Genomic DNA, 26646 nt, shown 5'->3' with positions numbered 1-26646 from the left:
AATATTAAAGCAGCAAGGGAAAAGCAGCAGATAACATACAAGGGAATCCCCATAAGGTTATCAGATGATTTTTCAGCAGAAACTCTGCAGGCCAGAAGGGAATGGCAGGATATATTTAAAATGATGAAGGGGAGAAACCTACAACCAAAATTACTCTACCCAGCAAGGATCTCATTCAGATTCGACGGAGAAATTAAAACCTTTACAGACAAGCAAAAGCTAAGAGAATTCAGCACCACCAAACCAGCTCTACAGCAAACGCTAAAGGAACTTCTCTAAGCAGGAAACACAAGAGAAGAAAAGGACCTACAAAAACAAACTTGAAACAGTTAAGAAAATGGTAATAGGAACATACATATCGATAATTACCTTAAATGTGAATGGACTAAATGCTCCAACCAAAACACACAGACTGGCTGAATGGATACAAAAACAAGACCCGTTTATATGCTGTCTACAAAAGACCCACTTCAGACCAAGGGACACATACAGGCTGAAAGTGAGGGGATGGAAAAAGATATTCCATACAAATGGAAATCAAAAGAAAGCTGGAGTAGCAATACTCATATCAGACAAAATAGACTTTAAAAAAAACACTCTTACAAGAGACAAGGAAGGACACTACATAATGATCAAGGGATCAATCCAAGAAGAAGATATAACAATTGTAAATCTTTATGCACCCAACATAGGAGCACCTCAATACATAAGGCAAATGCTAAGAGCCATAAAAGTGGAAATCAACAGTAACACAATAATAGCAGGGGACTTCAACACCCCACTTACACCAATAGACAGATCATCCAAACAGAAAATAAATAAGGAAACAAAAGCTTTAAATGACACATTAGATCAGATGGACTTAATTGATATTTATAGGACATTCCATCCAGAAACAATAGAATACACTTTCTTCTCAAGTGCACATGGAACGTTCTCCAGGATAGATCACATCTTGGGTCACAAATCAAGCCTCAGTAAATTTAAGAAAATTGAAATTGTATCAAGCATCTTTTCCAACCACAACTCTATGAGACTAGATATCAATTACAGGGAAAAAAACTGTAAAAAATACAAACACATGGAGGTTAAACAGCACGCTACTAAATAACCAAGAGATCACTGAAGAAATCAAACAGGAAATCAAAAACTACCTAGAAACAAATGACAATGAAAACACAATGACGCAAAACCTATGGGATGCAGCAAAAGCAGTTCTAAGAGGGAAGCTGACAGCAATACAATCCTACCTCAAGAAACAAGAGGGACTTCCCTGGTGGCACAGTGGTTAAGAATGTGCCTGCCAATGCAGGGGACACGAGTTCAATCCCTGGTCCGGGAAGATCCCACATGCCACAGAGTAACTAAGTCCCTGTGCCACGGAAGCCACAACTACTAAGCCCTCGTGCCACAACTACTGAAGCCCGTGTACCTAGATACAGCCCATGCTCCACAACAAGAGAAGCCACTGCCATGAGAAGCCCGTGCACGGCAATGAAGAGTAGCCCCTGCTCACCGCAACTAGAGAAAGCCCACATGCAGCAACGAAGACCCAACGGAGCCAAAAAAAAAAGGAAAGAAAAAGAAACAAGAAAAATCTCAAATAAACAACATAACCTTACACCTAAAGCAATTAGAGAAAGAAGAACAAAAAAAAAAACCCAAAGCTAGCAGAAGGAAAGAAATCATAGAGATCAGATCAGAAATAAATGAAAAAGAAATGAAGGAAACAATAGTAAAGATTAATAAAACTAAAAGCTGGTTCTTTGGAAGATAAACAAAATGGATAAACCATTAGCCAGACTCATCAGGAAAAAAAGAGAGAAGACTCAAGTCAAAAGAATTAGAAATGAAAAAGAAGTAACAACTGACACTGCAGAAAAACAAAGGAACATGAGAGACTACTATAAGCAACTATATGCCAGTAAAATGGACAACCTGGAAGAAATGGACAAATTCTTAGAAAAGTACAACCTTCCAAGACTGAATCAGGAAGAAATAGAAAATATGAACAGACCAATCATGAGCACTGAAATTGAAACTGTGATTAAAAATCCTCCAACAGACAAAAGCCCAGGGCCAGATGGCTTCACAGGTGAATTCTATCAAGCATTTAGAGACGAGCTAACACATATCCTTCTAAAACTCTTCCAAAACATAGCAGAGGGAGGAACACTCCCAAACTCATTCTATGAGGTCACCATCACCCTGATACCAAAACCAGACAGAGACACTACAAAAAAAGAAAATTAAAGACCAATATCACTGATGAATATAGATGCAAAAATCCTCAATAAAATACTAGCAAACAGAATCCAACAATACATTAAAACGATCATACACCATGATCAAGTGGGATTTATCCCAGAGATGCAAGGATTCTTCAATATATGCAAGTCAATCAATGTGATACACCATATTAACAAATTGAAGAATAAAAATCATATGATCATCTCAATAGATGCAGAAAAAGCTTTTGACAAAATTCAACACCCATTTATGATAAAAACTCTCCAAAAAGTGGGCATAGAGGGAACCTATCTCAACATAAGAAAGGCCATATACGACAAACCCACAGCAAATATCATTCTCAATGGTGAAAAACTGAAAGCATTTCCTCTAAGATCAGGAAAAGAGAAGGATGTCCACTCTCACCACTATTATTCAACATAGTTTGGAAGTCCTAGCCACGGCAATCAGAGAAGAAAAAGAAGTAAAAGGAATACAAATTGGAAAAGAAGAAGTAAAACTGTCACTGTTTGCACATGACATGATACTATACATAGAGAATCCTAACAAAGACACCAGAAAACTACTAGAGCTAATCAATGAATTTGGTAAAGTTGCAGGATACAAAATTAATGCACAGAAATCTCTTGCATTCCTATACACTGACAACGAAAGATCAGAAAGAGAAATTAAGGAAACAACCCATTCACCATTGCAACAAAAAGAATAAAATATCTAGGAAAAAACCTACCTAAGGAGGTAAAAGACCTGTACTCAGAAACCTATAAGACACTGATGAAAGAAATCAAAAATGACACAAACAGATGGAGAGATATACCATGTTCTTAGACTGGAAGAATCAATATTGTGCAAATGACTATAATACCCAATCTACAGATTTAATGCAATCCCTATCAAATCACCCATGGCATTTTTTACAGAACCAGAAAAACAATCTTAAAATTTGTATGGAGACACAAAACATCCCGAACAGCCAAAGCAATCTTGAGGGGAAAAAAAAACGGAACTGGAAGAATCAGACTCCCTGATTTCAGACTATACTACAAAGCTACAGTAATCAAGACAATATGGTACTGGCACAAAAACAGAAACATAGATCAATGGAACAAGATAGAAAGCCCAGAGATAAACCCACATACCTATGGTCAACTAATCTATGACAAGGAGGAAAGGATATACAATGGAGAAAAGACACTCTCTTCAATAAGTGGTGCTGGGAAAACTGGACAGCTACATGTAAAAGAGTGAAATTAGAACACTCCCTAACACCATGCACAAAAATAAACTCAAATGGATTAAAGACATAAATGTAAGACTGGGCATTATAAAACTCTTAGAGGAAAACATAGGAAGAACACTCTTTGACATAAATCACAGCAAGATCTTTTTTTGACCCACCTCTAGAGCAATGGAAATAAAAACAAAAGTAAACAAATGGGACCTAATGAAACTTAAAAGCTTTTGCACAGCAAAGGAAACTATAAACAAGACGAAAAGACAGCCCTCAGAATGGGAGAAAATATTTGCAAATGAATCAACGGACAAAAGATTAATCTCTAAAATATATAAACAGCTCATGCAGCTCAATATTAAAAAAAAAAACCAACCCAATCAAAAAGTGGGCAGAAGACCTAAATAGACATCTCTCCAAAGAAGACATACAGATGGCCAAGAGGCACATGAAAAGCCGCTCAACATCACTACTTATTAGAGAAATGCAAATCAAAACTACAATGAGGTATCATCTCACACCAGTCAGAATGGGCATCATCATAAAATCTACAAACAACAAATGCTGGAGAGGGTGTGGAGAAAAGGGAACCCTCTTGCACTGTTGGTGGGAATGTAAATTGGTACAGCCACTATGGAGAATAGTATGGAGGTTCCTTTAAAAACTAAAAATAGAACTACCATATGACCCAGCAATCCCACTACTGGGCATATACCCTAAGAAAACCATAATTCAAAAAGTCACATGCACCCCAATGTTCATTGCAGCACTATTTACAATAGCCAGGTCATGGAAGCCACCTAAATGCCCATCGACAGACGAATGGATAAAGAAGATGTGGTACGTATATACAATGGAATATTACTCAGTCATAGAAAGGAGCAAAACTGGGTCATTTGTAGAGATGTGGATGGACCTAGAGACTGTCATACAGAGTGAAGTAAGTCACAAAGAGAAAAACAAATATTGTATATTAATGCATATATGTGGAATCTAGAAAAATGGTATAGATGCACCAGTTTGCAAGGCAGATAGAGACACAGATGTAGAGAACAAATGTATGGACACCAAGGGGGGAAAATGGGGGGGCGGTGGTGGTGGGATGAATTGGGAGATTGAGATTGACATATATAAACTAATATATATAAAACATAACTAATAAGAACCTGCTGTATAAAAAAAAATAAATAAAGCAAAATTTTTTAAAAAACTAAAAATAGAACTACCATATGACCCAGCAATCCCACTACTGGGCATATACCCTGAGAAAACCATATTTCAAACAGAGTCATGTACCACAATGTTCATTGCAGCTCTATTTACAATAACCAGGACATGGAAGCAACCTAAGTGTCCATCGACAGATGAATGGATAAAAAAGATGTGGCACATATATACAATGGAATATTACTCAGCCATAAAAAGAAACGAAATTGAGTTATTTGTAGTGAGGTGGATGGGCCTAGAGTCTGTCATACAGAGTGAAGTAAGTCAGAAAGAGAAAAACAAATACCGTATGCTAACGCACATACATGGAACTAAAAAACGGTATTGATGAACCTAGTGGCAGGGCAGGAATAAAGACACAGATGTAGAGAATGGACCTGAGGACACAGCGGGGGAAAGCGAAGCTGGGATGAAGTGAGAGAGTAGCAGTGACATATATACACTACCAAATGTAAAGTGGATGGCTAGTGGGAAGCAGCCGCATAGCACAGGGAGATCAGCTCGGTGCTTTGTGACCACCTAGAGAGGTGGGATAGGGAGGGTGGGAGGGAGACTCAAGAAGGAGGGGATATGGGGGTATATGTATACATATAGGTGATTCACTTTGTTGTGCAGCAGAAACTAACACAACAGTGTAAAGTAATTATACTCCATTAAAGATATAAAAATACATAAATAAATAAAGTTACTATTAAAAAAAAAGAAAGCCCAGAGATAAACTCACGCACATATGGTCACCTTATCTTTGACAAAGGAGGCAAGAATATACAGTGGAGAAAAGACTGCCTCTTCAATAAGTGGTGCGGGAAAACTGGACAGCTACATGTAAAAGAATGAAATTAGAACACTTCCTAACACCATACACAAAAGTAAAGTCAAAATGAATTAAGGACCTAAATGTAAGGCCAGACACTATAAAACTCTTAGGGGAAAACATTGGCAGAACACTCTATTACATAAATCACAGCAAGATCCTTTGTGACCCACCTCCTAGAGTAATGGAAATAAAAACAAAAATAAACAAATGGGACCTAATGAAACTTAAAAGTTTTTGCACATCAAAGGAAACCATAAATAAGACAAAAAGACAACCCTCAGAATGGGAGAAAATATTTGGAAACGAAGCAACTGACAAAGGATTAATCTCCAAAATATACAAGCAGTTCATGCAGCTCAATATCAAAAAAACAAACAACCCAATGCAAAAATGGGCAGAAGACCTAAATAGACATTTCTCCAAAGAAGACATACAGGTGGCCAACAAACACATGAAAAGATGCTCAACATCATTAATCATTAGAGAAATGCAAATCAAAACTACAATGAGGTATCACCTCACACCAGTCAGAATGGCCATCATCAAAAAATCTAGGAACAATAAATGCTGGAGAGGGTGTGGAGAAAAGGGAACCCTCCTGCACTGTTGGTGGGAATGTAAATTGATACAGCCACTATGGAGAACAGTATGGATGTTCCTTTAAAAACTAAAAATAGAATTACCATATGACCCAGCAATCCCACTACTGGGCATATACCCTAAGAAAACCATAATTCAAAAAGACACATGCACCCCAATGTTCATTGCAGCACTATTTACAATAGCCAGGACATGGAACCAACCTAAATGTCCATCAACAGATGAATGGATAAAGAAGATGTGGCACATATATACAATGGAATATTACTCAGCCATAAAAAGGAATGAAATTGAGTTATTTGTAGTGAGGTGGATGGACTTAGAGACTGTCATACAGAGTGAAGTAACTCAGAAAGAGTAGAACAAATACTGTATGCTAAAGCATATATTTGGAATCTAGAAAAATGGTACTGATGAACCTAGTGGCAGGGCAGGAATAAAGACGGAGATGTAGAGAATGGACTTGAGGACACAGTGGGGGAAAGGGAGGCTGGGATGTAGTGAGAGAGTAGCATGGACATATATACACTACCAAATGTATAATAGATAGCTAGTGGGAAGCAGCTGCATAGCATAGGGAGATCAGCTCAGTGCTTTGTGACCACCTAGAGGGGTGGGATAGGGAGGGTGGGAGGGAGGCTCAGGAGGGAGGGGATATGGGGATATATTTATTCATATAGCTGATTCGCTTTGTTGTACAGCAGAAACTAACACAATATTGTAAAGCAGTTATACTCTAATAAAGATGTATTAAAAAAAAAAGAAATCTAGTCCCATGGATGTTTACCCAGATCCCCATAGGCTGGTAGCTCCTTCCCTGAGCAAGTTCTGCACTTTCTAGGCCTACAGCCTGGCCCCCTATAGGTGCCTGATTCTGAATTCCCAAATTCTTTGGGGAAGCAACTCCTAGCCCCCAGTTCAGCTGTCCTGGGCTCTGAATCAAGCTAGAGCTGCCCTCCTGGCCTTGGGGCATTCTGGGCATGGAGAGGACCTCTTGTCAGGGCAGGTACTTGGGCCCTGCCGCTCTGATGGGTGGCAAGTGATGCACCCCAAAGAGCAGCAGGCAGGGAGGGAGGCGAGGCTGATGTTCTCACTGCAGCCCAGTGTCTGAAGGTGGTTCTTCAGGCTGAAATGCAGATGAACAAGGACAGTGTGGCCCTTGGTTGCCCAGCTAACAGAGCTTCTCTGTGTGCAAAACAGCAAAGAACTATTTCCTCATGGTGCAGGTTTATTGCCATGAGGTGGAAGGCAGAATGTCATTTTAATTCATCAGGGAACAGGAGTCAAGAATGTGCCAGACAGGGAGATCAGCTCGGTGCTTTGTGACCACCTAGAGGGGTGGGATAGGGAGGGTGGGAGGGAGGGAGACGCAAGAGGGAAGAGATATGGGAACATATGTATACGTATAACTGATTCACTTTGTTATAAAGCAGAAACTAACACACCATTGTAAAGCAATTATACTCCAATAAAGGTGTTTAAAAAAAAAAAAAAGAATGTGCCAGAGTGCCAGCTCTGGGCACTGAGCTGCAGCTCTGTTAGAGCCTCATCTAGACCTCAATGAATATAAATCAGCACAGAGGTGCAAGGCCCCACCGTTGGCACCTCCAGCTCCCCTGGCCAGCTGGCCAGGCTGGTGTACAGAGGGCATGTAATCCAGAGTCACTTTTGGGGTCCAGTGACATCCCAAAACCCATAGAAGAGCTACAACCCGTGGGTCTGATGGTTCCCCAGGGAACAACTTTTGGATACAAGGCTCTGCTTAATGACAGAAAGACCTTGAGGTCAAACATGGACTGTATGTGTATGAACATGCTGTGTCTGCGTGCCCATGGGTGTCTGCATGACCACATGGGCCAAAGGCCAAGCAGAGGCCTTCGGTCACCAAGCAAGCCAGGCTGAGCTCTGGGATAGGCCTTGGCCAGTGGGGAGGGCTGTGTGCCCTTCACTGGATCCCTGGGCTGTCCCTGCCGGGCGCCAAGACCCAGGCACCTCCAGGCCTTCCCCTCTGACCAGGCTGCCACCACACAATGCACTCAGCAGGCGGCTCGTGCCCTCAGCCTCACAAGGGACAATCTGGGTCACTGCCCCTCCCCCCACTCCCCAAGATGGAAGCCCCTCCTGCCACCAGTCCTTTCTGCTTCCTCCTCCCTGTATAGCCCTGGACTTCCTTTCCCTCAGCCCACCACCATCACCACCTTCCTCTCATGACTCCCGCAGGTCTCCGGCACCTTCATTCCACAGTGATCTCTCTCCTGGCCTTCCCGTAAAGCGTCTCTTGCCTGAGGACATTGCTCCGCAGCAGCCCTCTAGAGGGAGGCTGCCCATCCCCCACTCACCTGAATCAGGAGGTCATCCCCTACTTTATCCTCGGAGCCCCAGCCTCCATGGGCAAAGGCCCTGCCTCTGGGCAGGGCCAACCTTCCACCTTCCCACGCCCTGTTGCATCTCGGAATGGCTCCACCCTACCCTGCTGTCATCCTGGGGGCCTTCAGCATCTCTGTGGACACCCACCAACCCCCAGGCCTCTTGGTCCCTTGACTTCCTCATCTCCAGCAACCCTTGAATCACTTTAGGCCCCTGCTCCCTTGGTGCCCCATACCCGAAAAAATGGCTACAGCCCCCACTGTCTGATTACTCCCTCACTCCGCGGTGTCCGCCACCTGGCATTCACCTCCCAGAGAGCTCCAGTCTTCTTTCCTGTCCACCTGCTTTACTCTCATCCCTCCCTGACATAGACTCCATAGCCCAGCACCTCAAACACTCCCTTCCCCACTTCTAGGACACATTATAGGGTCTGCCTCTAGCCCACGAACAAGGGGAGTCACTCTCAAGTGTAAAAGGAGTGGTGCCACGATTCCAGGTGCACTTTAGAGATTCCTCCAGCTGCTGAGGCATTTCTGCTCCAGGGCTCTCAGCCGTGTGGGAAGCCATAGCAGGAACCCATGGAAAGGTGAATGGTGATGGAGAAACAATGATGGCTGTTGGAGTGAAAAGATGTGAACAAGCCAAGAACTATCTAGGAGGCCAAGCTATAGGACTTTGAGAGAGAGAGAGCTCAAAGCCGACACTCAAATTTATGACTTGGCAGTTGACTTGACAGGAGGCACCCATCACCAACAGACAAAATACAGGAGGAGGAGCCAGGTCTTGGGATTTGAGGGTGGGGGTGGGAGGAGAGTGAAGACTTCCGGCTTAGACACGTTGAGTCTGAGGAGTATGTGAGCTATCCAAGAAGCAGTTAGGTCTGAAGTTCAAAGAAAGAGGCGTGGGCAGGTGAAGACCCCTGAAAAGTGCAAACGGTCACCCAAAGAGAATATAGAGTGAGAAGAGAAGAGAACTCAGGACACAGTCCTGAGAAAACCACACTCATGGGCAAGGCAAAGAAAACACGCACCTGAGAAGTTATGCCTAAGAGGCTGGAGGGAAACCAAGAGAAAGCGGTGACAGGAGGTTGCTGGCAACCTCAGAGGGGCTAGTTACTGGGGAGAGGAGGGAGGAAGCCCGGACACAAATGACAGGTAAGGAAGAGGGACTGGGAGAACAGACACCCCTTCCAGGAGCCTTGCCGTGAAGAGGAGCAGGAGGATGGGACCATGCTGCTTGGGAGGGGACACACACAGGTACGTGACCACGTGAGAGCAAGACCTGAATGGACGGGGTCTGCAGGAGGGGGAGCTCTTTAACATGCGCCTATTCTCCACTCAGGCCTGGTGCTCCCTTGGGCTCCCATGGGCTCCCTGAGTGTCGGACCTAAGCCCTAGACAGACAGACACCAGGCTGGGCTAGGGGCAACCTCTCAGCAGAACAGGCTGACACACCCTAACTTGTTGAATAGGTCCAAACCAGCCCCTTCCTGGAGAAGCACGGGTACTGACCAGAGCCAGGGCAAACATACCATGTCCAGGATGAATACCTGAGGGCATGTTTGGGGCACCTCTGAGGTTTGTTCTGAAACCTCTGAGCCAAGTAAAGACTGGCCACCCTCTGCCCTCTCAGCAGGAGCAGCACTTCCAGAGCTGCCTGAACAAGTCATGAGACCATTCCCATCAAGAGAAGCAGCAGATTTTTCAATCGTTCGGGGAAAGCAGTGAGTGGCCGAAGCCACCAAAAAGCTGGAGACTCCTGGGCATGTAGTCCAAAGGGTCTGGACCATAAGAAAATCAGTCACTTTGCAACATGGGAGAGAGGAAAAGATCAGATGGTCTTGAGTCAGACACACCTTTCGAAGCTCAGCTCCAGCATCTAACTGCTGAGTGACCTTGGGTCTCAATTTCTTCATCTGTAAAATGGAGCTAGTACCTTTCCTAGAATCGTTTTAAGATTAAATGAGATAACACAGGTAAACATCAACCTGACACACAAGAGGACTCAGTCACTGCATGAGAGTAGCAGAATTATCATTCCATCAGGGGCTGATGGGCAGACGGGCCCTCTCACCTGCACTCCCAGAACCACTGCATCCCATGTCACTCACCCGGATGCCGCGGCTATAGGTGACAAGCTTGAGAATGCGCAGGGACTGTACGCCATCGGCAATGTTGAGGTAGGGGTAGTGCTTGCCCTTGATCTTGCGGAGACTGTAGGGGATGAAGATGATGATGATAATGATCACATCTAGCAGGTTGTAGCCATCCTTCCAGTAGTTGATGGGGTCCACGTAGAGCTTCATGCAGAACTCGGAGCTATAGATGGACACAAAGATGAGCTCTGAGACCTATAGGGGTGGTAAGGGTGAGAGGGTCAGACCAAGCTGTAGACCTTCCCCCTACCTGGGCCACCCAATCAGGTGTGTGTGTTGGCGGGGCGAGGGTGGGAGCGGGTGCTCCTAAGTCAGCCACAAGACAGAGAAACCCAGGCAGAGTCCCTGGCACACAGTGGACACAATGTGCCTGATTCCCTTCTCTTTCTGTGTCTTGCCTATCCTGTGGTCCTGAGCTTAGGGCTGGGTTTGACTCAGATAGCTTGGGAATGACTGACTGACAGATGGACAGAATGACTATTGAGGCCCAGTGGGAGGTGCATGTCAGGCAACCTGGATTTCCAAAGAGAAGGTCCCAAGAGCCTTCTGGCCAACCTGAATACCCAGACTTTTGGGAAAGGAGATGAACTACTCACACATCTACTTTATTTACTCTATTATCACACATACTTAAAATCAGTTAATTAATCTGCTTCTGAAGAACATTCTGCTTTTTTTTTCCACTTTTATACTTTATGAAACAATCTTATTCAAATTCTTCTCATGCATCCACAACTCCAGTGGCTTCGATTTTACCAAAAGGTACTTTTTGAGTCATCTAAGTTTTTCCTTATCACCAGTGAATTCATTCAGTGAGGAAGCTTTGATTAAGCATCTACCACATGCCAAGCAAGCACTGTTTCAGGCACAGGGAAATGAGACAGTCAATGAGACAGTCTCATTTTTTTTTTTTTAGAAGTTACTTTTTTTTTATTGGGAAACCAATGTAACAAACCTAAACTTATTGAAAATGAAATCAGTAACTAAGACTCTGCAGGCCCCATCCCCAACCAGCACCAAGGCATCTATTTGGCCTAACCCCAGTTTCTCTAGTCCCCAAAAGAACAACCATGTGAAGAACCCGGGGTCAACCTCAGGGCACACACTGCAACTCCCTCTACCCGACCCTCAACTGACACACACACCCCGGATCAGCAGGCTGGGTCTAGGCCCAAGGAGGGAATAGTGAGGTTTTCTGGGTGGCAGGGAATCACGCCCCAACCTGCTCAAAACCCCAAGTTAGGAAAGGAAGACAGAAGGAAGACTGGCTTGCCCACCCACTCCCTCCCCCCAGTGCCCCCAGACAACAGGGTCACATCCCTGACTGGTAACACTGCGACTCTGAGGTGTCAGTAGGGCTCCCAGTGGCTTCACCAGATTACTGCAAAGGGCCCAGGGGAGGGGGCAGGCATTTACCCTGCCACCTGTTCAGTGTTAGCCAGCCAAGCTGCTGCCCTCAGCTTGTGCTGTGGCCCCTCTCCCCTGCAGACACCCACGGCTGGGGACCAGGCGTCCTGCCAGAGAGAAATGAGTCCAGGAGGCCCTTGCTTCCCCAGCCAGGGAGGAAGGATGGCCTGGGAAGCCTGGGACGGCCACACCAGCTTCCTGGCTTCCAAGAAGCTCTTGGGGTGTCGCATCTGCCCGACGCCAATGGCTATGAGAATGAGGGTCTGCAGGATAGATCACCACAGCACGCCCAGGAAGCTGACAGTCTAGTAGGGGAGACGGAAATGAATGTTTAGACAAATACATACATAACATCAGACAGGAAGGAAAGTGAAACAGCCAAAGGGGAGAGAGGGGCTGGCCAGGGTGCGGAGGGGCAGGCATGGCAGCTACTTTAGAAAAGGTGCTGAGTGGAGGCCTTGCTAAAGCCAGGGATGGAGCCATAATAAAAACTGGGAGACTACTCCTCAATGGCGAGTACAAGGACCCTAAGGGGAGAAAGGAACAGCAAAGCCAGCGTGGCAGAACAGAAAGGGGTGAGCAGAGCAGGAGATGCAGTTGGAGGGGCGGGCCATGTAGGGAGGGCCTTGTAGGCCTGGTGAGGGCTGTGAACTTTAACCTCAGCCTTGGAGGAGTTTGAGCAAGGGAGTGATGTGAACTGATTTACATTTTTAAGAGATCTCCGTGGAAAAGAGACCGTGGGGGAACTGGCAGGAATAGCAACTGGGAGGCAAGTTAGGGAGGAGGTGATAGATAGTAGAAGAATCATCATCCAGGCAAGAGACGAGGTTAGATTGTATTGGAGTGGGGGACAGTGTGGAGCTGAAGAGAAGAGGACAGATTCCGGAAGTATTCTGTGGGCAGTAATGACAGGACTTGCTGATGGACTCAGGGATGCACAGGGTAGAGAGAAGGCAAGGAAGACTCTAGTGCTTCACACAGAGCAACTGGGTAAACGCCGATACCTTTAACTGAGATGAGTTTGGGGTGGGGTGAAGGGGGGCTAGAGAGAGTTTCTATTTCCATTTCTAGAGGGAAATAGAAAAGTTTTTGAGATATACCACCTTTTAAATATGTCAGATGCTGTCACTGGAAATTGTAACTCAAAGCCACAACTGTCCATTTGGAAAACATTAGGGCAGCTGGTGGTGTTATTTGTCCTGTATACTTATATTTGTGGTCTCCACATGGCAACCATTTACATACACTTTTATGTTTGTTAACTACAATGAAACATTTAATATACACAAAAAGGTATAAAGAATAATATAATGAACAACCATAGACTACCACCCAGCTTAAGAAATAAAATATTACCATTACAGGCAGAGCCTCGCATTGATCAGATCCCCTTCCCTTCCCACAAAAGTAATCCTATTTTAAATCTTCAGTATGTCTTGCTAGTGTATTTTATACTTTTACCACATACGTATCCCTAAAAGTACACAGTATGGTTTTGCATTTTTTATACACTACATAAATTGCATATACATTACAGTTTTCTTTGGGCGATTTTTTTTCATTTAAAATTATAAGATTCATCCATGTTGATATATGTAAACCTAGTTTAGTGTTTCACCACTATTTAGCAATTCCACTTATGAAAATACTATAATTTCTTTATCCAGTTACCCACTGAGTGATATTTCGCTTCTTTGTAATTTTTTACTACTGCAAAGAGTACTGCACACAAAGTTTGAGTCAGGCTGCAGGGCCATTTGAAAAGCGGACTTAAGGTCCTTTGCCCCTGGGCCCTCTTCCCAGCCAGATCGTGGGCAAGATGGCTGGGTGTGCAGCATCCTCGAACCCATGAGCAGATCTTCTGTGCCCCTAGGGACTCCAGCCCCTGCCACAGCAGATTCTGAGCGCCCCTTGGGCTCCCAGGTGCTGGGCCGCCAGCGCCAACTTCTGGAGCACCCAAAATGGAATTCTCCTGTTTGCTAAGATTCTATTGTGCCTGGTGATTCTGATCTGCCTCGATTGCTGATTGAGATGATCTTTGCTGCTATATTCTTTATCATCTATGTGTGTTACCTGCACACCGAGACATAGGCTATCAGCTGGCCTTGGAGTGATTTCTTCCAAACCCACATAGTGGTCATCCTCTACCTGATCACCTCAATCGTTGTCCTTGTTGAGAGAAGAAACCACTCCAAAATCATCACAGGAGTACTGCGTCTAATCGCTGGGTGCCTACGTGGCCATGATGCCCACGTTACCTTCCCCTTGAGGCAGCAGACACAGCTGCCCCACTAACCCTGCAGATTGCCAGCTGTAGTTGAACTCCCTTCATTTCTCTCTGAAACCTGCAAATAACACCTCCATCGAAATAACCCCCTGCCCTTACAACACTCCCAACCAACTCGCAGCCCCATGTTTTACTGTACACATGTGTAGTTTTTCTCTGTTACATACCTAGGAGTGGAATTATCTGATTGTAGAATATGAGCATCTTCACCTTCACTGGATATTGCCAAATTGTTTTCTGAAGCTGTTGTACTAACTTACTTTAATATCAACAATGCTCCTTTTTTTTTTTTTAGCATTTTTTAAAAAATATTTATTTTATTTTTGGCTGTGTTGGGTCTTCGTTTCTGTGTGAGGGTTTTCTCTAGTTGCGGCAAGCGGGGGCCACTCTTCATCGCGGTGCACGGGCCTCTCACTATCTCGGCCTCTCTTGTTGCGGAGCACAAGCTCCAGATGCACAGGCTCAGTAGTTGTGGCTCACGAGCTTAGTTGCTCTGTGGCATGTGGGATCTTCCCAGGCCATGGCTCAAACCCGTGTCCCCTGCATTGGCAGGCAGATTCTCAACCGCTGCGCCACCAGGGAAGCCCCTCCTTTTTTTTTTTTTATTTCTATTGGAGTATAGTTGTTTCCCAGTGTTATGTTAGTTTCTGCTGTACAGCAAAGTGAATCAGTTATACGTATACGTATATCCCCTCTTTTTTAGATTTCCTTCCCATTTAGGTCACCACAGAGCACTGAGTAGAGTTCCCTGTGCTATACATTAGGTTCTCCTTAGTTATCTATTTTATACATAGTAGTATATATATATATGTCTATCCCAATCTCCCAATTCATCCCACCCCCACCCCTCCCCGCCTTGGTATCCATAAGTTTGTTCTCTACATCTGTGTCTCTATTTCTGCTTTGCAAATAAGTTCATCTGTACCATTTTTCTAGATTCCACATGTAAGCGATATTATACGATATTTGTTTTTCTCTTTCTGACTTACTTCTGAACAATGCTTTATTTTTTTTTAACATCCTTACCAATACTTCCTACAGTTGGACTTCTTAATTTTTGTCAATCTGATGAATATGAAATGGTATCTTATTTTTCATTTTGTCATTTCTCTAATTATTAATGAAGTTGGGCATCTTTTTATATGTTTAAATTGTAAATTGCCTGTTCCTAATCTGTTGCCAAATTTTCTGCTAGATTGTTTTGTTTTTTTCTTATTGATTTGGAAGACAATATATCACATACTTTGAATCCTAATCCTTTACCTGTTATATGTGTTTCAAATAGCATCTCCTACACTGACTTATCTTTTCACCTCTTTAATGATCTTTTGATGAATAGAAATTCAAAGTTTTAATGGAATCAAATTAACCAAACTTTTTCTCCATGGCTTATGTATTTCGTACCTTAAGATACCTTTCCCTCCTGAGATCATATAAATCTATATTTTCTTCTAAAAATTTTAAAGTTTCACTTTTCAAGTTAGGTCTTTTAGCTGTGTATGCTGGAAGGTAAATATCCAATTGTGTTTTTTCTCTCCACATGTACTGTTTAATGAAGAATTTATCTTCCACCACTCATTTTCAGTGCCATCTGACAGGGGTCAGGTTTTCATACAAGCCAGGTCTGTTTCTGAGCACTCTATCCTGTTCCATTGGTCTATTTGTCTATCCACGCATCATCACCCTGCTTTAATTACTGCAGCATTATAGGAAGTCTTATTACCTGGTAACTCAAGACTTCTCCCCTTTTCACTTTCAAAACCATCTTGGTTTTTTATATTTCATTCTTTTATCTAAATTTTAGCATCAGCTTTTGGCGACCCATAAAAAAATCCTGCCAGACTTCTTATTGGAATTTTATTGATATAATAGCTTAATTAGGGAAGATTGCATCTTGAAGAAACTAAGCCTTTCTATGCATGATCTGATATACCCTTCCATTTCTTTGTCTTCTTTAATGACCTTTATAGATTTTTTTCCTCCTTAAAAATCACACAAAACTTTAATTAGCTTTGCCTCTAAGTCCTTTCTGTATTTTTTTTTTTATAAATTTATTTATTTATTTATTTATTTTTGGCTGTGTTGGGTCTTCGTTTCTGTGCAAGGGCTTTCTCCAGTTGCGGTGAGCGGGGGCCACTCTTCATCGCAGTGCGCGGGTCTCTCACTGTCACGGCCTCTCTTGTTGCGGAGCACAGGCTCCAGACGTGCAGGCTCAGTAGTTGTGGCTCACAGGCTTAGTTGCTCCACGGCATGTGGGATCTTCCCAGACCAGGGCTCGAACCTGTGTCCCCTGCATTGGCAGGCAGATTCTCAACCACTGCGCCACCAGGGAAGCCCTACTTTCTGTATTTTATTAGAAGTGCTATCATTTTTGTTGCTGACATATTAAATATATTTTATTTATTAATCACATATCCACCAAGTTTGCTGGACTTTATTAATTATTTATTAACTTTATTAATTGTATTAACTTTATTAATAATTCTTCCAGATTCTTTTGGGATTTCTATACAGAAATCATAACACCTGTGAATAATGACAGTCTTTTAAAACTTTGTTTCTAATCCTTAATGTTTTTTATTCCTTTTCCTTGTATTACACATTGGCTAAGACGCTAATACAAATCTTGTCAGTAATAACTGGACTACACCTTTAAAGGGAATACTGTTACATTTTCACCACTGAGTGTGAATTTTGATGTAGGTTTTTCATAGGTACTCTTAATCACTTAAAACAAATCCTTTCTACTCCTAGTTTGCTAAATTTTTATCATGAAAGATATTCATGATAAACTTTTTTCTACATCTCTTAAAGTGATTTTATTGGGGTTTTTACTCCTTTAATATTTTAAGCTGGTTAATAAAATTTCTAGATTTTTCTAATATTCACATTCCTGGAAAACCCCAACTTGGCAATGCTATATTACTTTCCTCATATATTTTTTTAAATTCAGTTTCCTAATATTCTGTTTGGGATTTTTATGCCCAAGCCCCTGACACTTGGTGTAATTTTCCTTTTTCATATGGTCATTGTCTAGTTTTGTTTTGGCATGATGGATATACAGTTGTCCCTTGGTATTCCCAGAGGATTGGTTCCAGGACCCCCCCTCCCATGGATACCAAAATCCAAGGATGCTCAAGTCCCTTATATAAAAAGGCACAGTAGGGCTTCCCTGGTGGCGCAGTGGTTGGGGGTCTGCCTGCCGGTGTGGGGGGCGCGGGTTCGGGCCCTGGTCCGGGAGGATCCCGCGTGCCGCGGAGCGGCTGGGCCCGTGGACCACGGCTGCTGAGCCTGCGCGTCTGGAGCCTGTGCTCCGCGGCAGGAGGGGCCGCGGTGGTGAGGGGCCCGCGGGCCGCGATGGGGAGTGGCCCCCGCTTGCCGCGGCTGGAGAGGGCCCTCGCGGGGAGGCGAGGACCCAACACAGCCGTGAATAAATAGATTAATCAATTAAAATAAAAAAATAAATAAATAAAATTAAAAAAATAAAAAGAGAGAAAGCTCTAAAAAAAAAAAGAAAAAGGCACAGTATTTGTATATAACCTATGCACATCCTCCCCACGTACTTTAAAACATCTCTAGATTACTTATAGTACTATACTTGACCTTAGCCAAAAGGCCGAGAAGCGATCTAGATTACATATAGTAATCTAATACTAATACAACATAAATGCTATCTAAATAGTGGTAAATACAATGTAAATTCTATGTAAATAGTTGCCAGGCAAGCGGCAAATTCAAATTTTGCTTTTTGAAATTTTCTGTAACTTTTTTTCTTAGAATACTTTTGATCCCTGGTTGGTTGAATCCACGGATTTGGAAACCACGATACATAGGGCCAACAGTACTGGCTTAACGAAATGAACTGTCTGTGGGCGGGGCAGATATGCTCATTTATCTAATCACTAAAAGCATTTTATATGTTTGGAATTATATCTTCCATGAACGTAAAACCATCTGGTTCAAGTTAGTTTATTTTTGTTTTAGGAGATGGAAAATTTTCACTACTAATCCAATGCTTTATAAACACTAAAGGACATATATGAACACATATTTTTTCAAGTATTTCCTTTTTTATTGAGAGTTTTGTCATTTTTTTCTATAAAATTATCTTATTTCAGCTAGGTTTTCAAATTTATTGCCATAAAATTATTAGATTTCTGACACCTATTGTAAATAGTGGTAAATGCAATTTCTCTTTTTAATCCCTAACATGATTCAGGGCTTGACTGACAACTTATCATGATTGTCTCATCAATAAAGTTATTTTATAATTATTTTCTATGATCTAACTTTTGGCTTCGTTGATCTGTTTGTGTTGAATCTTTGTTTTCCATTTCATTAATTTTTGCTCTTACCTATTTCCTTTTTTCTACTTTCCTTTTTTTTTCCAATACTTTTCCTTCCTTTTTCTCCCTTTGGATTTTATTCTGTTGCTCTTTTCCAACAGGTCAGCTCAATAATTTTTAAAATTGAGATATAATTCATGTACCATAAAATTCATCATTTTAAAGTGTAGAATTCAGTGGGGAGGGGGTTCATTTTGAGTATTTATTATCTTTAGGTTTTGATTGTGGTAAAATATACATACCATGAAATTGATAATTTTAAAGCATTTTTAGGTATACAACTAATTCAGTGGTATTAAGTACATTCACATTATTATGCAATTATCCCCACTATCCACTCCAAGAACTATTTCACCATCCTAAACAAAAACTCTGTATCTAATAAACAATAATTCCCATTCTCCTCTCTAGCCTATTCTCATAGTAAACTCTACTCTACTTTCATAGTAAACTCTATTCTCATAGTAAACTCTATTCTTTCTGTATGAATTTGCCTATTCTAGGTACTTCATATAAGTGCAACCATATAATTTTTGCCCTTTGTGTGTCCAGTTTATATATCACTCAGCATGATGCTTTCAAGGTTCACCCACATTGTAGCATGTATCACAATTGCATTCCTTTTTAGGGCTGAATAATATTCCATTTTATGAATATACCACATCTTCTTTATCCATTCACTGGTTGATGGATACGTGGGTTGCTCCCACCTTTTGGCTATTGAGAATAACGCTGCTATGAACATTGGTGTGCAACTATCTGTATGAGTCCCTGTTTTCAATTTTTGGGGGTATACACCTGGAAGTGGAATTGCTGGATCATATGGTAATTCTATGATTAACTTTTTGAGGAAATACCAAACTAGTTTCTATAGTGGCTGCATGATATCACATTCCAATCAGCAATGCACAAGGGTTCTAATTTCTCCACATCCTCATCAACACCTGTTATTTTCCATTTTATGGGGGGAGGGGTTTTGTTTGTTTTTATACTAGCTGTCCTAATGGGTGTGAAGTTGTATCTCATTGTGGTTTTGATTTGCATTTCCAATTCTAATGACTAGTGATGTTGAACGTCTTTTCATGCGCTTACTGGTCATTTGTATATCTGCTTTGGAGAAATGCCTATTCAAGTCCTTTGCCTGTTTTTGAATTGGGTTTTTGTTGTTGTTGTTGTTGAGTTGTGGAAATTCTTTATATATTCTAGATATTAATCCCTTACCAGATATATAATTTGCAAATATTTTCTCCTATTCTGTGGGTCATATGTTTACTCTCTTGATTGTATCCTTAGATTCACAAATGTTTTTAATTTTGATGAAGTCCAATTTATCTATTTTTTCTTTTGTTTCCTGTGCTTTTAATGTCATATCTAAGAATCCATTGCCAAATCCAAGGTCATAAAGATTTACCCCTATGTTTTCTTCTAAGAGTTTCTTCTAGCTTATATATTTTGGATTTTGATCCATTTTCAGTTAATTTTTTTGTGTGTGTGGCTGCATTGGGTCTTCGTTGCTGCACGTGGGCTTTCTCTAGTTGCAGCAAGTGGGGGCTACTCTTTGTTGCAGTGTGAGGGCTTCTCATTGCAGTGGCTTCTCTTGTTGTGGAGCACGGGCTCCAGGCATGCAGGCTTCAGTAGATGTGGCATGTGGGCTCAGTAGTTGTGGCTTGCAGGCTCTAGAGAGCAGGCTCTGTAGTTGTGGTGCAAGGGCTTACTTGCTCCACAACATGTGGGATCTTCCTGGACCAGGGATCAAACCTGTGTCCCCTGCATTGGCAGGCAGATTCTTAACCACTGCACCACCAGGGAAGCCCCAAGTTAATTTTTATATATGGTGTGAGGCAGGGGTCTAACTTTACTCTTTTGCATGTGGATATCAAGTTGTCCTACCACCATTTTTTTTTTTTTTTTTTTTTTTTAGAAATCTCCAAACCCTTTTTTTTTTTTTTTTATAGCTACTTTATTTATTTATTTATTTTTGGCTGTGTTGGGTCTTCGGTTCGTGCGAGGGCTTTCTCCAGTTGCGGCAAGCGGGGGCCACTCTTCATCGCGGTGCGGGGACCGCTCTTCATCGCGGTGCGCGGGCCTTTCACTATCGCGGCCCCTCCTGTTGCGGGGCACAGGCTCCAGACGCGCAGGCTCAGTAGTTGTGGCTCACGGGCCCAGCTACTCCATGGCATGTGGGATCTTCCCAGACCAGGGCTCAAACCCATGTCCCCTGCATTAGCAGGCAGATTCTCAACCACTGCGCCACCAGGGAAGCCCCCTGTCCTACCACCATTTGATGAAAAGATTATTTTTCTCCCCCTGAAAAGTCTTGGCACCCTTGTCAAAAGTCAATTGGCCATAGATATTTGGATTTATTTCTAGAATCTCAATTCTATTCCATAGGTCTATGTCTGTCCTTATGTGAGTACCACACTCTTTTCATTATTGTATCTTTGTAGTAAGTTTTGAAGTCAGAAAGTGCAAGTCCTCCAATTTTGTTCTTCATTTTCAATGTTGTCTTGGCTATTCACATTCATATGAATTTAAGGATATGCTTTTCAATTTCTTTTTGTAAAGGCTGTTGAAATTTTGATAGGGATTGAATTGAATTTGTAGATCACTTTGGATAGTCCTCTTAACAAGTTTTGTAATCCATGAATATAGGATGTCTTTCCATTTATTTAGGTCTTATTTAATTTCTTTCAGCAAAGTTGTATAATTTTCAGTATATACATCTCTCATCTCCTTGGCTAAATTTATTCCTAGGTATTTTATTATTTTGAATGCTATTATAAATGGAATTTTCTTAATTTCCTTTTCAGATTGTTCATATTAGTGTATAGAAATACAACTAATTTTTGTTGTTAATCTTGTATCCTGCAACTGTGCTGAATTCATTTAATAGCTCTAATAGTTGAGTTTGTATATGTGTGCATTCTTTAGGATTTTCTATATATAAGATCAAGTCATCTACAAATAAAGATAATTTCAGTTCTTCTTTTCCAATTTGGATAACTTTTAGCTCTTTTTCTTGCCTAAATGCTCTGGCTAGAACTTCCAGTACAATGTTGAATAATGATGAAAGCAGGCATCTGTCTTGTTCCTGATCTTAGGGGAAAGATTTTCAGTCTTCCACCATTGAGTATGATATTAGTTATGGATTTCTTCATAATTACCCATTATCAAGTCAAGAAATTTTCCTTCTATTTCTAGTTCAAATTGTTTGGTTGGTTTTTTAATCATGAAAGGGTGTTGGATTTTGCCAAATGCTTTTTCAGCATCTACTGAGATAATTATATCAATTGTTTCCTTCATCCTATTGATGTATTACATTCATTGACTTTTTCTATGTTGAACCACCCTTGCATTCCTGGGATAAATCCCACTTGGTCATGGTGTATAATCTTTTTAAGCATGCTGCTGGGTTCAGATGTAAGTATCTCAAGTATTATTGCACCTATATTCATAAGGGATGTTGGTCTCTAGTTTTCTTGTGATGTCTTTGGCTTTGGTCTCAGGGTAATGTTGGCCTCACGGAATGAATTCAGAAATATTCCCTCCTTTTCTATTTTTGGAAGAGTTTGAGAAGGATTGGCGTTCATTCTTTTTTAAATGCAGAGTAAAATTAACTAGTGAAGACGTCTGGTCCTGTGCATTGCTTTGTTGGGAGGTTTTTTTGATTAGTGATTCTATCTCTTTATTTATAGGTCTGTTTCAGTATGTCTGTTTTCTGTTTCTTCTTGAGTCAGTTTGGTAGTTGGTATGTTTCCAGGATTTTGTCCATTTCATCTAGGTTATCTAATTTGTTGGTGTACAAAGTGTTCATAGTATTCTGCTATAAAACTTTTCTTTTCTATAAGGTCATTTGTAATGTCCCAACTTTCATTTCTGTTATTAGTAATTTAAGTCTTCTTTTTCTTAGTCAATCTAGCTAAAGGCTTATGAATTTTGTTGATCTTTTCAAAGAACTGAATTTTTATTTTATTGACTTTCCTCTATTATTTCTCTATTTTGTTTCTCACTCTAATCTTTTTCGTTTCCTTTCTTCTGCTAGTTTTGGGTATAGTTTGCTCCTCTTTTTCTAGTTCCTTAAGGTGTAAAATTAGGTTATTAATTTGAGATCTTTCTTCTTTTCTAATGCAGGCATTTACAGGTATAAATATCACTCTGAGCACTGCTTCTGTTGCAACCTGTAAGTTTCATTATGTTGTATTTTCATGTTCATTTGTCTTAAAGTATTTTCTAAATTCCTTTGTGATTTCTTCTTTGACCTATTGGTTATTTAAGAATGTGTTGTTTAAATTCCATATATTTGGAAATTTTCCAGTTTTCCTGCTGTTGCTGATTTTTAGTTTTACTCCATAGTTGTCAGAAAAAATACTCTGTATGATTTCAATATTTTTTAATTTACTGAGACTTGTTTTGTTGCCTAACATATGGTCTATCCTGTAGAATGCTCCATAGGTACTTGAGAAAAACTATTATATCTTATTGATGAACTGACCCTATTGTCAATACATAATGTCCTTCTTTGTCTCTTGTAACATTTTACTTTAATGTCTATTTTGTCTGATATGAGTATACCCAACCCAGCTCTCTTTTGGTTTCTATTTGCATGGAATACCTTCTTATAGTTTTCACTTTCAACCTATTTGTATCTGGATCTCAAGTGAATCTCTTGTAGACAGAATATATTTGGATTTTTTTAAGAATCAATTCTGTCTTAATTGGACAGTTTAATTCATTTACATTTAAAGTAATTACTGATAAGGAAGAAACTACTTCTGCCATTTTGCTATTTATTTAATATATGTCACATCTTTTTTGTTCCTCAGCTCCTCCATTACTGCTTTCTTTGGTGTTTTGGGGTTGTTTTTTTTTTTTTGTAGTGTACCACTTTGATTCTTTTCTCATTTCTATTTCTGCATTTTTAAGTGATTTTCTTGGTGGTTATCTTTGAGATTACATTCAATCTCCTAAATGTACAATAATCCATTTTTAACTAATACAACCTTAGCTTCAATAGTATACTAACAATTCTGTTCCTACACAGCTCCATCCCCCTCTTCATGTTTCTGTTGTCACAAAATACATCTGAATACACTGAGTGCCCATTAACTATCTATAATTATTGTTTTATGCATTCATATTTTAAACCATACAAAGAAAGGAGTTACGAACCCAAAATACAATACTGGCTTTTATATTCACCTATGTAGTTACATTTATCAGTGTTCTTTATTTTGTCATAGGGCTTAAGTTACTATCTAGTTTCATTTCCACCTAAAGGACTATCTTTAGCATTTCTTGTAGCACAGGTCTACCAGAAGCAAACTCCCTCAGCTTTTGTTTATCTGGAAATATCTTAATTTCTTCATCATTTTTTGAAGGATAGTTTTGCTGGATATAGAATTCTTGGTTGACAATATTTTTCTTTCAGTACTTTAAATATGTCATTTCACTGCCACTGTCCTCACAGTTTCTGAGGAGAAATCAGCTGTTAATCTTATGGAGGATTCCTTGTATGTAACAAGTTGCTTCTCTCTTGCTGCTTTCAGGATTCTGTCTTTGTCTTTGACTTTTTTTTTTTTTTTAATTTATTTATTTATGGCTGTGTTGGATCTTCGTTTCTGTGCGAGGGCTTTCTCTAGTTGCGGCAAGCGGGGGCCACTCTTCATCGCGGTGCGCGGGCCCCTCACTATCACGGCCTCTCTTGTTGCGGAGCACAGACTCCAGACGCGCAGGCTCAGTAATTGTGGCTCACGGACCCAGTCGCTCCGTGGCATGTGGGATCTTCCCAGACCAGGGCTCGAACCCGTGTCCCCTGCATTGGCAGGCAGACTCTCAACCACTGCGCCACCAGCGAAGCCCTGTCTTTGACTTTTGACAGCTTGATTATAATGTGTCTCAGTGTGGATCTCTTTGTTTCTCCTTCTTGGAATTCACTGAGATTCTTGGATGTATATATTCTTTATCAAATTTGCAAGGTTTTGGGCCATTATTTCATCAAATATTCGTTCTTCCTCTTTCTCTCTCTCCTCTCCTTCTGGAATGCGTGTGTATGTTGATATGCTTGATGGCGTCCCTCAAGTTTCTTAGACTCTGTTCGTTTTTCATCATTCTTTTTTCTTTCTGCTTCTCAGGCTGAGTAAGTCCAATTGATTTGTCTTCAAGTTCCCTGATTATTTCACTGATTATTTCTTCTGGCTGCTCAAATCTGCTCTTGAACCCTCTAGTGAATTTTTTAATTATTATATTTTCAGCTCCAGAATTTGTTTCATTCCTTTTTATAATTTCTATTTACTGACATACTCTATTTCCTGAAACACTGTTCTCCTGGTTACCTTTTGCTCTTTGCCTGTGGTTTCCTTTAGGTCTCTGAGCATATTTTACATAGTTGACTTTAAGTCTCTGTCTAGTAATTCCAATGTCTGTGGTTCCTCAAGGACAGTTTCTGTTCATTTCTCCTGTGTAAAAGCCATCCTTTCTTGTTTCTTTGCATGCTTCATAATATTTTTTTGAAAACTGTACATTTTAAATTGTACAATGTGGTAACTCTGGAAATCAAATTCTTCCCTCTCCTCAGGGTTTGTTTTTGTTGCTTTTTGTGGATAGTAGCTGTTTGTTTAGTGACTTGTCTAAACAATTTTTGTAAAGACTGTATTCTTTGTAATGCATGGTCTCTGAAGTCTCTTCTTCTGTAGTTTCTGGTCAGCTAGTAAACAGAGATTTTCTTAAATGCCTCAGGCAAAAAGAGGGAAGGGAGGGAAGGAGAAAGAAGAAAGAGAGAAAGAAAGTAAGGAAGGAAAGAAGGAAGGAAGAGAAAAGGAGAGAGGAAGGGAGGGAGAAGAAAAAGTCTCCTGGTCTTTGCAGATGGGCTCTGTGTTGAGGAATTCCTTTAGTGCTAAGCCAGGCCACTTACAACTGTACATTAGCATTCACTTTGGCCTTGTGCTGAGCCTAAAGATCAGTCACGGTGAAAGCTTGGGATGTTCTCAGTTATTTCCTAAGCATGTGTCTTGTCCTGTGAATGTATGGCATACATGGGAGTTTTTCAATGTCCTCTTTTTCCAAAGAATCTCTCTCCCTGGATTTTCCTCTCAGGCTTTCAGCATATCTATTTTTTGCCTCGAGTGTTATTTTTTTGCTCCAGGTGGCAGTGGGTCATTCATTTGTCTTTCAGTGGTTTTGAGAAATACCCTCTGCATAGCCACCTTTCTGTCCTGAGAAAGTTCCAGATTATCCAAAACAAAGACAAAACAAAAGCTTTGGATCAGTCCTTCAGTCAGCCCTCAGATAGGTCAAAACAGACAAACAATTGTTTAAGAACAATATCTGCTCTGTTGTTTCTGGTCCCACATGGGGAACACAGGCTGCCATCTTCAGTACCATCACCATGCTGAGGAGGGGTGTGGGCCAAAGACAAGTAAAAATGCTACAAAGTTTTCCTACCTTTTTTAAGTTGCACCTTTCTTGATTCAGTGTTCACTCAGTTACTATAAACCTTTGGCTATTTTCCAGAGTTCTGACAGTTTTGCCCCCTTTTTAGGTGTTTCTGTGGACAGATGGCCTCTTGGAGCTACCTACTGTGCATTTTCACTGACATCACTCCTCTCCAGTTTTTCTTTTTTTCCACTCCATTTTTGAAGGACAGTTTTTTCTAGGTATTGAATTCTTGTTTGACAGTCTTTCTTTCAGCACTTTGAATATGACATCCCTTGCCTTCTGGCCCCTGTGGTTTCGGATGAGAAATCAGCTATTCCTTTTATTGAGGATCCCTTTTATGTAATGAATCACTTCTCTATTGATGGTCTCAAATTCTCCCTTTGTCTTTGTCTTTCAACAAATTGTTTATAGTGTGTCTAGGTGGATCTCTGAGTTTATCCTACTAGGAGTTTGTTGATCTTCTTGCATGTGCAGATTAATATTTTTCATAAAACCTGGGGAGTTTTTGGCCATTATTTCTTCACA

The 26646-nt window shown here is 41.0% G+C and overlaps 1 protein-coding gene across 1 annotated transcript in view; it reads right to left on the bottom strand.

Moving 5' to 3' along the window:
* CATSPER3 (cation channel sperm associated 3) overlaps positions 1–26646 on the bottom strand; it is a 40496-nt gene that overhangs the window by 6094 nt on the left and 7756 nt on the right. The window contains exon 3 of the mRNA XM_036847664.1: positions 10603–10842. Coding sequence (XP_036703559.1) covers positions 10603–10842 — 240 coding nt within the window. The remainder of the gene's footprint in view (positions 1–10602; positions 10843–26646) is intronic.

This window comes from Balaenoptera musculus, chromosome 3 (assembly GCF_009873245.2).
Source record: "Balaenoptera musculus isolate JJ_BM4_2016_0621 chromosome 3, mBalMus1.pri.v3, whole genome shotgun sequence".
NCBI lineage: Eukaryota > Metazoa > Chordata > Mammalia > Artiodactyla > Balaenopteridae > Balaenoptera > Balaenoptera musculus.
This window is presented reverse-complemented; position numbering and strand designations above follow the sequence as displayed.